Source organism: Anas platyrhynchos, chromosome Z (assembly GCF_047663525.1).
Source record: "Anas platyrhynchos isolate ZD024472 breed Pekin duck chromosome Z, IASCAAS_PekinDuck_T2T, whole genome shotgun sequence".
NCBI lineage: Eukaryota > Metazoa > Chordata > Aves > Anseriformes > Anatidae > Anas > Anas platyrhynchos.
In genome coordinates, this window is record NC_092621.1 from 41,869,854 (window position 1) to 41,883,667 (window position 13,814).

The 13,814-nt window shown below is 40.4% G+C and overlaps 1 protein-coding gene across 2 annotated transcripts in view; it reads left to right on the forward strand.

The window, feature by feature from the left end:
- Positions 1-13,814, forward strand: part of TLE4 (TLE family member 4, transcriptional corepressor) — a 97,628-nt gene that overhangs the window by 69,767 nt on the left and 14,047 nt on the right. For both annotated transcript variants that reach the window (XM_027446250.3, XM_038170739.2), the window contains exon 9: positions 13,387-13,506. In XM_027446250.3, the coding sequence (XP_027302051.2) occupies positions 13,387-13,506 (120 nt within the window). The remainder of the gene's footprint in view (positions 1-13,386; positions 13,507-13,814) is intronic.

Consider the following 13,814-nt stretch of genomic DNA (forward strand, 5'->3'; position numbering starts at 1 on the left):
ACTTATAAACAATGCAGAAGTGTTTCCTCTTTTACATTTCATATGTCTGTGTGATATGGATGTATGCAAATTAAGACTAGGCTAAAATTACTATTTGTAGACATATTAGTTGCTGGAGTATAGCCACTCTGTTATAGTATTTGGATTGCTGTGGTTGTATTTTTGCTGATTCAAGGAATATTTTTTTCTTCCCCACCCTTATTTGTCCATTTCAGTCTCAGGTACTTAATGGATCCATCCCCATAATACTGAAGTACCTCCAAATCTTCAACACATTAATCCTCTCACCAACCCTATAAAGAAAAGAAAGGCTCTCTAGGCTTCTGAAATTATCCCTATCTTATAGATAATGAACTGAGACATGAAGAGGCTTAATTGACTTCACACAATCAGATAAAAGAGCAGACTACTGAACCTACATTTCCCAAATATAAACATGATTTTTGATCCTTCCTCCCTTTCAATCTTAGTGCATTTGAGTCCTATTCAGGGCAAATGTATAGATGATGCTTTCTGATGGTAGCTCTTGTGGGTTAAGTTTGCCAGCTCAGTCCTTCAGGGCTAATACATGTTTCAGCCGAGTACCTAGTCTTTGTACATTTTTTCAGAGGAGAAGCTTTAGCTGAACTCTCATCCTTCCTCAGGGTTTGATCAGATTGCTGTTTTTGTGTGGAGCAGATCCGTCTGTAGTGCTGGGGGCTGTAGATGTGGCAGAATCAGGGGAACCCCCTTGCACTGCTGGGAGAGCCACAGCATGGGGAGCACGCCTGCCACGTCCCCCTCACCTAACCCACCCACTCAGCAGTCGATCACCATGCCGTGCAGCATGCCACTGAGACCTGCAGCTAACGTGGGGTGCTGAGGGGCTCCCAGGTGCTCCCCCGTGTCCTCTGGCGTGTATGCAGAGGGAGCAGCCCCACAGGTGGGTATGGGAATGTGATTTTTGGCGGTAGTGAAAGTACTCTGTGGGGAGATGGTGTAGGCAGAGAAGAAGGATTTCCATCTGCGGGCTGGAGCTCTGGATACAATTACGCCTGCTGTGAAAGAGCTTGTTACACTTTCTCACTGTAAGGGCTCCATCTGGTGCTCTAGGTGTCTTTAAATGGAAATTTACATTTACTGTCAAAACTAAAGTCTGCGAGCAACGCACAGTCTGACGATCTCACTGGCCACAACAATGCTAAAAGCCCTTCCTTAACTTCCACCCAGTAATGTGGAAATGTGGAAATCGAGGGGAATGGACTCAGCGCTTTCAGCATCTGTCCTCTAATTACAGGAAGCACTAATGAAAATTCAAGATTTTCTCTAACCTAGGGGAGGATGTAGCTGTGTCTAGGAATAAGCAAGGTGGTGTTTCAAGGAAGCAGAGTACACTCTTGATCAGGCAGCCCAGATGTCGGTCAGTAACAGCAGTGTGACTTACAATTCAGCTTCTTAAATTCTACTGAGAGACTTGCTGGCAGTTCTCTGTGCACACGGTGAAAAGACCCCACTCACTTATCAGGACAAGCGTGCCCTACATTGATGTCAAATTTGAATCTGATGTGTGCAGAGATCATCATAATAATAGTCAAGTCTTGCACTGGGACACAGGTTGCTAGCAATGCTGACTTCTGCCTCGAAAAGTCACGGTCTTGGCAGCTACTAAGGAGAACAAATGCACTGACAAACTGCTGCAATCTGGGATCTAATAACACTTCCCAACTGAGAAACCCATTTTGCAAATTAGAGGCAGGCATCCTAATACACCTCCCCAACCCTTTTTCTTGCCTTCTCACCATCTAGCTGCTTCGAGTCTCATCTGGATCCGTCGTAATAGCTAAAACAGTCCCTGACTGTGCATAAAATCAAGCCACTTGCTTAGGTGTCCAGTAACATGTAGGTGTAAGTTTTTTACCTACTCCACAGCAAAGTGAAAAAGGTTATTTTTGCTGTTGCATTAGGAGAATGAATGGTGGGTAGAGGAAATTTCCTGTACTGAAGGTAGCTTGAGGAAGCTTTCTCTTAACACTGACTCGTTGTTTTATAGCATTGCTTGGGCCTTTGATCTCTGTGTTCTTAATTGGCTCACAGGGTGGTTATTTACAGTCAACAAGGAAAGTACCTTGAACTTGTCATTTTAATAAACTTGTTACTAGCCAGCTTTTCTATAAGCATCCCAAACGGAAATAAACATCTTTCTTTTTGTTTTCTAAATAAATTTTAAAAATGGTTTCCTAGACAACCTTGATGAAATGTCAACTTCTTCGCAGATCTAAAGCCACACCATAGGTATTGTCTCCATCCCTGCTGGGTAATTTGTACACTGCAATAGTTTGTTTGGAAACATGCCTGTTGTTCTTTAAAATGTACTTAATGCTAGATTAGAGAACACAAGATTTCCCCCCCACCCTTATTTCTACCAGCTCATTTCTAAACCATTTAAAATAAAGAGCTTGAGCATGTATGGTATTTAAAAAACCTTTCACATGATGTTTTTAAAACAGATCAATTTCAGCATTAAAATGTTAGGAATTCAGCCAAGGAAAATTCAACTCAGGATTGTATAGCTATAATGATAATGTATTATACTCATCTTCCTTGAAAATGATTGTAACAGTAGAGTTGAACCTACTGAATTACATAATTTAAGGAGCGTTTGCCAGGATGCTGTTTTAGGGGGATTACTGTAGCCTTCCCTTAACAAAAGCAAAGGGGAAGATGGATCTTACTACGAAGAACTTAAATGAGAGAGAACAGTCTTCACAAATTATCTGAGATAACTCATTTGAATTGAACAGAAGGTCATATGTGTGCATGCCAGTTATCACACTTAACTACTTGGCAGAGTGTGTAGGGAGTACAAGAGGGAGATTTTTGCTTTTCCTCTCCTATAACCTGAATTAAAAATGTATTGGCTGCTCATTGCTGACATCAAAACATTTCCAGCTAGCCTGAAGTTAGTATTTGATTGTGCTTTTAACGTTTTAAAAAATTAACAGCATGACCTGTCTAATATAAATAATGAAAGGACCAGAAAAATAAAAGCTACTGCTGCTTCTCTTGGCAAAGCTCTAGGATGTTCAGGAGCTGTAATGCATCTAAAAATCTGGCAGAAGGACTGTGTGTTTTATTTTCTCAGTCTTCAAAGTAGGTGTTGTACATATAATGTGCTATTATATACTGATGTAACTGCTTTAAGGCTGACTGCAGGATCTGTGTTCCTACCACTCTTCTATCCATTCCACTTACCATAATCCTTGATTTGAAAAATAAGTTTGGGCACAATTATTTTTGCAACCAGCTGAGGTCCTGAGTCAGGGTAGCACAAAGTAGGCATCCAAAGTTCAGCACATATGTACATTCTTCTGATTTCTTTATCTGCCTTGTGACTTCTCTGAGATCAAAGTTTGTGCCTCAAATCTGGCAACTGCTTGAGTGCTTTCCTGAATAGGAAATAGGATAATTTCCTGAACAAGGGTCTTGGGAACACAAGTAGGTGAGTGTAAATGAAGTGAGGCAAAGATACTGGGCTTGGATGTTATGTGGGCAGGGAGGTGAATGGTAGTGCTCAAAGATTTCTTTCTGGAAAATATTTTTTTAGATGTTTGAGAAAATGCTTTTCTTCAGAATCACCATGAACTGCAATTTTCCAATACTTCGTAGCACCCAACCATGTTTTATTTACCTGCACTGGTTGGATAATTAATTCTGTTTTCGTGGAGGAGTAGCAGTGGCTCTGGTTTCCTCAGTCATGGAGGAGACTAGAAAAGGCTGAAGTATATTTGGTCTTCAAAAGCAACACAAGATCTGACGCAGGAAGAGATGAGTGAGCAAATTGCCAGTCTCTGATTTAATATCCGAGATAAACATGAATGCTTTGCTGCTGATTGAAGCAATGTGGAAGTAAACATAATGTTTCTATTGAAATATAGGGTGCTTTTTGTAATCTTGGTATCCTCCATAACTTCCTATCAAATCAGGAAAAAATAGGATTAAAAATAAGGGGAAGAGATGGATCAAGTTAGGAAGTGTGGAAAAAGATCGTTAGTATTTGAAGCCTTCGAAGTATTCAGTAAAAACAATCATTTGCATTGTTTTCATGTCATCTCTGCAGCAAAGCAACTTTTGAGACAGGCAGAAAGAAAAAAAAAAAAAAGAACGTTTTCCTCTGAAGAATTTATATGTATGGATACGTTGGAAAGGAACAGAAATGTGAAAACTCAAATTGATGCTTTTGCCATGGATATAACCTGTGTTAGATGTAACCAAAAGTAAAAATGTGGGGCACTGGGACAAAGTATCTGATCTGAATGTCTGCTGAAAGCAGCTAAATGGAATGTCCCACGAGACTGCCTTCAGACATGATCTCTGTGGTTTTACAGCAACAAAAAAGGCTAATTAGTGCCAGGTTATATCCTTCCGGTCAAAGTAAAGAATTAGATAGGGGACATAAATCCCTGGAGAAAGTTGTTAGGACCTGTCACATGAAAAGTGAATCCACTTAGCTATCCCCAGAGAAGGTAAACCTTAAAATCTGGTTGTTATTACTTTAACATGGAAAATTTGGGGGGTGTATGTGTGTGTATTTTTACCTCCTGACCTCTGTTGCTAGTACTGACGATATTTTTTATAACCCCCGTGGCTTGAGCCACTGCAGGGAAGTGTTCGTGTTCAGCTTGGCTCAGTGCCGTACAGTCCATTTTAATTACTGTGCAAAGTGAAAGGATAACAGTTTTACTTTGGTACTCAGCCTGAGAAAAGGGCCAGCTGTTCTTCAGAGGGATTTCTTGATTCTTATAGATATTTTTTTAACAAAGTATAAAGCATACTGACACAGGCCTTTAATGGATATCATAAAACATTCCGTCTTTAGTGTTTTCTTACTGTTCTAAAACTAACCAAATTACCATGTGTGCTCTGTTTAGATTCAGCTGCTATGGAAATGTAATTAGTGTTAATATTCTGGAGATACGTTGGATGTTGGGAATTTTCTGTGTGCATCCGTCACCGGCTTTTGAAGAATGCTCACAGAGCGCCGCTGCTTTTCCTCGCATTGTGGCACGCTGCTGAATCAAAGCCTGTAATGCAGGCTGGTGGTTATCTGTCTCTCTCTCTTTCATGGTGGTGAGCCCACAATTAAATTGCTGCATTGAATGCTCTGGCTGGTTGAGCTTTTTCTCTTATCCTGTGATTGCGTGCTCTCCCTCGCTTGTTCTCTCTAGTTAACTCCCAACACTCTCCTCTCTCTTTCTGCCTCTATTTTGCTAGAGCTGCTCAAACTGTTTCAGGTCTCCGGTGAAGGAAATAGCATGAGAGATCAGTAATTGGAACCCCAAATAAATATTTGAGGAGAGCAGAGCTGTAGTTCTGTGTTTCCTTGGCACAGCTCTGTTCCTCAGATTTCCAGAGATGATTGTATTTACCCTCAGTCTTTCTGAATCTCTGTAACTCACTGGCCTTTGACCCTTCTGTTTCAGTGTCTCTGATTTTGGTTAAAATAACGTTTAGGATTCTGTACGCTGTGATGACTGATATGCAGGCTTGTCCCAGATTTTGGCATTTATTTTCCAATATGCCAGCAGCAGAATTTTCTCTGTCGGGTAGCATTTCTGCACTTGCACACCTTGTTTCTTCAGGAGTATTTATCTGTTCTGGCATCATTAAGAACAGAATTCCTTTGCATCTTGCATATGCCCTGGGGCTCTCACCCTCTGTATTCCCTGTACCAGTTGTAATTTATATGTTAACACCTTCTTGTAAATCTTTTCATTCTGTCCAAATCACCTGCTCTTCTGTGTGCTGAAGCCCATGGTCTTGGTTTGGGATCTGTTCAAAAGGGAGGAGACTGAACTGAGGGACAGCAAGTGGGAAATGGATCAGGTGAATTGCTTTGCGGATTAAAGGGGAGAATGTTTGACAATGCCTGGGTTGTGTTACCATCAATTAAATTCAATATTTACGAGTTGGCAGATGTGGACAAGAGTGGGCTTGATGGTAAATGTAATCTGTGAACTCTGAAGCTTCTGTAAACCTATCAGAAGTGTTTAACTCCTTTTCCTGCCCCGTCTGTTTCTTTTTCTTTTGTTCCCTGCTGAAACCAGGTCCTTTGTTCAAACCATCTTGCTTACCAAAGGATGCTTGTTATTCTTGCCACACTCCTTGATTTCACTACCTTCATGTGCTTGTGCTAAGATATACTTTAACCTAAACCTGTCTTTCCTTTTTGCCTCACAGCTATGCTCCTCTACTACTTCACTGCTTGTACTTAAGCCGCATTGGTTCTTCTCTCCATCCTTTGACCCTCACAGTGTCAGCAGTGATTAGGCCTTATGTGTGTTATGTCCCTCAGCCAGTGATTACTGGAGAAGCTGTATTTTAAAGGATTTATTGCAAAAATCCATCTGTGAAAGGCTAGCCAGCAGCCCTCACCATTGCTTTAAACACCTCCTTTTCCTGCCACCACTGTGTGCCTGTACACCAGGAGGGACCGGAGAAACAGCAGCACACGCTGACAGGATTACATGTCAAAATTGCTGGGTATCTCCAATTTCTCCTGTGTGGCTGGCTCAGTTCATAGCAAATTGATAAGTGTATGTTAAAATACACGACTAGAATTAACATGCATGCTGTAGTGGTTTATTGTTCGTTTTATCACCCATTTTGTAACATCTAGACTTTGGTGCTTTTGATTAGGTTAGATTAGAAATCACAGTGGTACCAGCAGGGCAGGCAGATCACCCATGTAAACAGTTGCATGGTTATGTTTAAAGAAATTACAAGCTCATACGCATTATGGATATACATATCTATATTTTTATTCATGTAAAACTTCTGAGAACACTTGTCTTTCGAAGATGAACTGCTGAGCCCACACGTTCCTTTTACTGTGGGCTTTTTTTACGGCCATTTTGTTGCTCTTACAGCAGCACTGCACATCTAGACTTTGATGTTTTTTTATGACACCCTTATCCACTAATTAACTTCATTAATTTTGCAATTAGTGAAGTTAATTAGTGGGTAAAAATGCTATATAAAACTTCAAAGTTTGCATCTTAATCATAGTTTGTATTAAAAATAATTATCACACCCTTGATTACTAAGCTCAATTCAGTTAGCTCAAGCAGGGTCATGTGATATTAAAAACAGCTTTGTTCTGTGTCTTTCTTAGCTAGTTAGTAGCATTTTTCACTGAAGATTACTGAGACTGTGGTATCTGAAAACGCAGATACAGGGAAAAGGCAGTGAATGAGACAAAAAACACAGCTTGATCTTGATGTGGCAGACTAGGTTTTGGGTTTCAGTTTGGGTAATTAGAGAAATACGTTGGAAACAGCAGGAAATATTTAAAATGTTCGTTGTGACTGGTGATATATGTGGGGAACAATACTTGGGTCTCTCCTCATTTGATGAGCCCGTTCTGGGCTGTATCAGTGTGATCACAATCTAACGTGTATACATAATGGGATAAGGAAAAGCCAGTTGCCTAAATAAGGACAGCAAAGAGAGGATTTGTTAAAATAATGCAAATAGCAGAAATTCAGTGAAGCTGGCATGGATACTGGGATGTAGTAATAGTGATAATAAGAGCAAAAAGCTGTAGTAGCAGTGGAGGTGTGGGTGGCCTTAGGAACACAGCCCCTGTACAAACAACACCATACGGTACCTACAGAGCAGCCCACGGTATTTCACACCACCTCCCTCAGTTTAATGGAAGTAATGTACATGTGTGTACAGAAGTGTGTAAATGAATGCATTTTTTTTAAACAGATGGGTGTTCCCTTATAGCTGGAGCCATGAAGAACGTTTGATGTGTGGGAGCTTAGTTGCAGTTTTTCTCCATGGGTGTGTGACATGGCCCTGGCAGCCTGCTCCAGACGGTTTTCATTACCTGCCTCTAAAAAGAGGAGTGGAGGTGAAGGCTGGGTGACTTGCTTCACCATTTCATGGAAGAGGCAAGAGGGCTCCTTGAAGCTGTTTGCCTCTTCCACACATGCATCTCTGGAGCTCAATGGGGCGGCATGTGATTTGTGCAGGCCTTTGTAGGAAACGTGGTAGCCAGTGAGGTTTTCTTCCACGACCTGAGGGATGGCAGCATGGTGACAATTCCTGCCTTGGCTTGGGCTGGTGCAGGCCATATCCTAAAGAGAAAGTGTCATCGCTCTGTGTCTGGTGGCTGGTGCCAGGGTTCTATGTGTGGTTCCTGGTTCCACGTCTCAAGGGAGACAAAATGGAGGAGGTACAGGGAAAGGCAGCTGAAACAACCAGCAGGATGGAGCAGCCTGTTTGATAAGGGAAGGCTGGGAAGGCAGAACCTCTTCAGTCTGGGGAGAAGACTGCTGAGTGATGATGTGCAAAACCACAAGGCCGCGGGTAATGCCAGGCTGTGTTCACCAACAACTGCAGCCCTAGATCTAGGGGGCATGACAAAATGAGTGGGAAGATTGAATCTGAAACAGAAAAAAGAAAGGCCTTTTCACACAGATAATCTGAAGCCTGCTGTTATGAGAGGCAGCAGAGGCAGGACGGTCACCAGCAGTTTCAGAGGGTCAGGTGAGACAAACCCAGATAGGAGGTCTGCTGGTGGTTTCTGAAGGGGGTAGGAGGTCTCAGGTGGCTTCTGTGCAGCAGCCCAGGGTGCTGGGGAGGCTGGAGGGACAGAGCAGGAGCCAGTGCCTGCCCAGGCCTGGAGCAGTGCCTGCAGGTGGTCTGTGGTGGTTGTATGCCCACATACAAAATTGGTGCCAACCATCCAACCAAGCAGCATTACTGTCCTGTCGTCCCTGGACTGTGATGCATGCTGTATCCATTTTTATAGTTTCTTTTATACTTTCAACAGACTTTATAACAGCAATAATGTCATTCAGATAATTATACTGTAATTGACCTTAGCGTTGAGCATCCTTGGCTTTTACTGCAGTTTGCTTAATACTTCAGGATGGTCAATTATCTCATAATTCCCACTTTGTTGGGAATTATTGTTTTAATTATTACACTCCAAATACATCATTTTGGCGTAGCGGTAAGGGTACGCTGGGGAATGGTCATATTCATGAATGCTTTAAAGAGTTACCAGCTTTATCATGTGGGAGGGCTTTTCATCCTGTCATCTCTAGTCATTACTTTTAACACTTATTCCATTTAATTATCACTTAGTCTGCTCAAGCCAGGTCTTCATCTGCAGGAGCTAGCATATGGGGAGTTGGGGCTTACAGGATTTGAGAGAAGTTGGAAGGCTGCACAATCTGACCATATTGATTTTTTTTCTGTTGTGTTGCAGCATGAGTCATCTGTGTTAATGCAAGGAACTTCCAGTGGAAGCTGGGGTTAAAATGGTGATCGTGATTCCTCTGATTTTTTTATTTTTTTTCCAAGCAGTCTGAAGTATTAATTATCCCAAGTAGACAGTGAGCACGCAGATGTTTGCCTTGTTACCGGTGAGAATTTTACGGCTCTGTAAGAGGCTTATATTGCCCTCTTTATGATCATCTAATTTGTTACTATGTGGCACTGATACTCCACCAGGAGCAGCACCCTGCAAGCGTAGGAGAGAAAATGGACTGCTTTATGAAACTCCAAATGGCCTTCATGATGGGTGATCTTCTTGTTTAGCACTGTGCTCAGCACTGCCCAAAATACACAGTGAAGTATAACATGTCATGCTTTATGGTCTAGTGCAACAGATAGTGTGGATCCAGCACTAGAAACAGATTCACTTCTTAACCAAACTACATGAACAAGGCAATGTGCTCAGCCTTTCTATAAATGTATCTGTTAAATATTGTTTTTTTTTTTTTTGGTCAGCATTTTGTGATGTATTTAACATCAATAAAAATGTCCTACCTAAGCAGAAAAATGAATAACTGGTAGATTTTGCTAAAATGGAAACTAGGTGTAACCCACTTTTACCAAAGAATATTGTTTCCTATATTTGATCTAATTATTATATGTGAGCAAACTCTATGTTGGTTAGTAGGAAAATGCTTCTCTCTCTGGTAGATGAATGCATTTTATTGAAGAAAACAGCAGTGCGAAAAGTCTTTATTTCTCAATAAATTTTAATAGTTACTAAAATGAGGACTCTGGCCCATTAAGTTACAGCCTGCCAAGGTATAATGCTGAATCACTTAATTTCTCTAAGTAGCTATCCTACTCCAGTTTCTTAAAGGCAGCTGTTAGAAGAGCGCCAATGTTTTAATTGAGGAACAGGGCAGAGTCTGACAGCTAAGTGGTTGCTTAGATGGAGGTTCCCTTGCACAGTTCACAAATGTAAGAATCTCTCTAGGAATATATATGTAGGCTTGCAACATGAGAACTAAGATGTGTGTGGATACAGGATTGTACATAGGAATTTGATATCGGTGGAGACCATGAAGACATTGTTACGTCTAAGTATTTCTCATTTGTAGCTAGATCCTTACAGGTGTTGATAAGATGATAAACAATTAGCAGGAACTTGTTATGGGTCATAATGTTGTCCTTCACACACTGAAGTTAATAGGAGTTAGGTGCATGTGAAGATCTAGACCATAGCCTGTTGGCTGTTGGCTGAGCTGACATGCTGTGGTCTTGACGTATCATTGTTAATCAGAGAGAAATTTAGATCTGTCAGTACCAGTACTAGAGATCCCATGAAGTTAGAGATCTCTGTGTGGCATGTGCATTAGATACTGAACAGAAAAGTAGCTGGTGTTGCAGGAGTGTTGATTTGTTGGGTAACTGGGGCACCATGCAAGAAAAGGGGTGAAATAGTTTTAAGTGAGAATGTTTAATTTGTTCTGTAGTAATTGACTCGTTAGGTAAAATACTGTTAATCCAAGTTCAGTGACCAAATTTCAGTTTGGGAAATTAGATTCTTCCTGCTTTCTTCACTCCACTGATTTGCCCACTCTTCCCACCAGCTGTCATTAAGTTAGTTGTCTCCATTTTTTCTACTAATGTCAGGTGGGATACCATCTCTTCATATCAGTATCAAGTCTGATCCATCTTTGAAGCAATAAAACCATTAAGCACTATGCATTGCCCCAGTGCCCAATGTGGTGCTCATCCTTTATGTGCTACTGATAATTAACTACTTTATCATTCTAGTAGGGAGCTTTAATTTATTACTTTATTAAGCAGTGAAATCAAAGATTAAAATGGTATCTATAGCACATAGCTAACTAGATTGTGAAAAATGAAACTATATGGTTTCAAATTTATGAAAATAAATATTTCTATTTAAATAAGTGCAGTAGTTTGCTTTAATTCTTTAGACACCCCTCTAATTTGTAGTTTACTGGTGATTATTTTTCTTCGTTTTAAAGTAATTTGCTTTCTGTAGGGTGAAGTTGAGAAATAATGAATTGAATTCACATTACAAGCTACTGCCTCCCAAACTGTAAATGAATATAAATGTAATAGGAGTATGCTATTAAAATCTTTTGCAAAAGACTATGCTATATTGTTGCAGTAAACAAATACATTCTTTCAAGCCATCAGTTCATTTAATACTGTATTTCTACTTGGCCTTTATTATAAGGGTTTCTGTGCCTACTGTCACTACTGCCTCTGAATGCCTTAACGTATATTGTCTTTTCAGAGCAAACAATAGCATTTTTAATTTGTGTCATTTACAGTATAATAGTTGATTAATGATCTACTTTAAAGCTAGATCAGTGAACTCATTATAAGATGTACTTGCTCAGGATAGGAAATCCTTGTCTACCTATTGTATACTGTCAGGAAGGAAGAAGAGAGGGAAATGGGAAAGGCACAGACTGTGCTCGGCACTGCCGTTGTTCTGAAATTTTAATTTCCACTCAGTGTACTTAAAGGGTAAATAGCGATCACCAATCAAAAATTGTTTTGTTTTTTTTTTGTTTTGTTTTCCAAATTCTACACTCATTAATCAGAGCTACTGTTGACAAGAACTGGAAATTTTAGAGAAGTAGAGTTCTGAGTGTCCCAGCAAGGATAAATGTTCTCATACGTGACTTGGGCAATGATCACGGCTCCGCTTCCGTGGTTAAGTGTTTTTCATTCTTACCAGAAGTTTGTGGTGTAATAAGTTAAGGAAAAGAAGAAATGCAGTAACAGCAATGGAAGACAAGTTGCACAGTGTAAATGCTAATTCTTGGTTTTGCGTTCCTGGTGGCAGTGATTAAAATAAACCTAGGGAGGTGTTCCTTCAGAACCCCAAAACCAGAGTGTTGTATTCTACAGCTTTATGAGGAACAGCAACTGGTCATAGCATGTGGAAAAAGAACCCCCAGATGAGAGCTTCTAGATGAACAGGAGTGTCTAAAATCCAGTAGTAAGGACTTCATTAGTTGTTGTTCCTCCGAATCCCTTATATAAGGAGGATAGAGAGATGGAAACAGTCAGCAGGGTTTCGACTGAGGATTACTTTCATCTTCATTCCTGTCAGTTCCAATTCTGTAAAGTGCCTGAACACATCCTTACTTATGTACGTTCAACCATTGACTTCAGTGTGAGATAAAATTTAGCACATGGTTAAATGCTTTCTTGAATTAGGGCCAAAAGCTGCTGCTGCTGTTAAAATCAATCCCAGAGGGAACTTTGCATCTTTTATTACTTCCTTGTTTGTATACCAAGATAGAGGTTCTACCAAGCTCTGGAAATGTGGTAGGACTTGATAAATGTCACCTTTCCTGTTTAAAGGAGTAGAGCAGAATTGCTGGATGACAGTGCATAAAGTACAAATTACCTTCCTTTCTCTCCTGTCCCATAAATGTGCCTTGTAACCATCATTGCTAAGTGAGGGCCGCAGAATGACAAGAGACTCCATGAGCCACTATGTTGTGTTCCTGTCTACTGCAGACACACCTGGTAGTTGTAAAAGGAGACGGATTAAAATCAGTTTAGGTGTTTTCCCCTATTCTTTCCAGCTGCAAGATTGTTAGTTCAGAAGATTACTTCGGCCTTTGCTAGAAATCTTCGTTCAAATGTTTGCTGAGGTCTGACTTACCTTGAGTCATCTTCTTGTTTTGATTTCTTTGTTCTTTTTGTTTTGATTCCTGCATGCACACATACACACCCCTCTTCTTGGAGTTCAGTATTGATTTAACCCTGCATATTTGTACAGGAAACAAGGCAAGACCAGGCCAATGTACAGTACTCTTAAAATGGTCCAAAGTAGCTCTGCATTCATTCTGTTGACACCACAGATATCAAGTATTCAGTGATGTAAATTATTCTCCTTTATACGTATCTCTTCCAATGCAGTGCACTTTTAACAGAAGAAACTTGCTGGGTAGCTAGCAGTGATTAAAACACAAAGTGCTGTCCATAAGAACAGCTCTAAATCACCTCATTGGCTTAAGTTGTATCGAGGGAATGTGACAAATAAACCCCTGTTTGGAATGAGCATCTGATGTGTTTTCGCCATCTCTTTTCTAACTGCAGAGCTCTTCTGTATCTCCCTCAGCCAGTTTCAGAACAGCGGAAAAGCACAGAAATTCAACAGATTACTCTTCAGAGAGTAAAAAACAGAAAACAGAAGAGAAGGAAATAGCAGCTCGTTATGTGAGTAAAACATTTATGTTGTGCACTGTTAAACTTAAGTGTTCCTCAGTAATTTCACCAATTTCCTACTGCATAACTAATTTTAAAATTGTCGGTCAGGTTTTTAGTATGTTATTATTATGTGCATCTGTGATAGGTAGAAGGTTTGGGTGTGTATGATTAATAGTAGTTTTGATAATACAGATACAGAGCACTTCAAAGGCAGGGAACAAGGAAGGAGCATTAGTTAGGCTGGAACTTGAGAAATCTGGAATATAGCTTGGCTCCAACATGCAGTACAACTTTGGGTGAAGATTTTCATCCTCAGG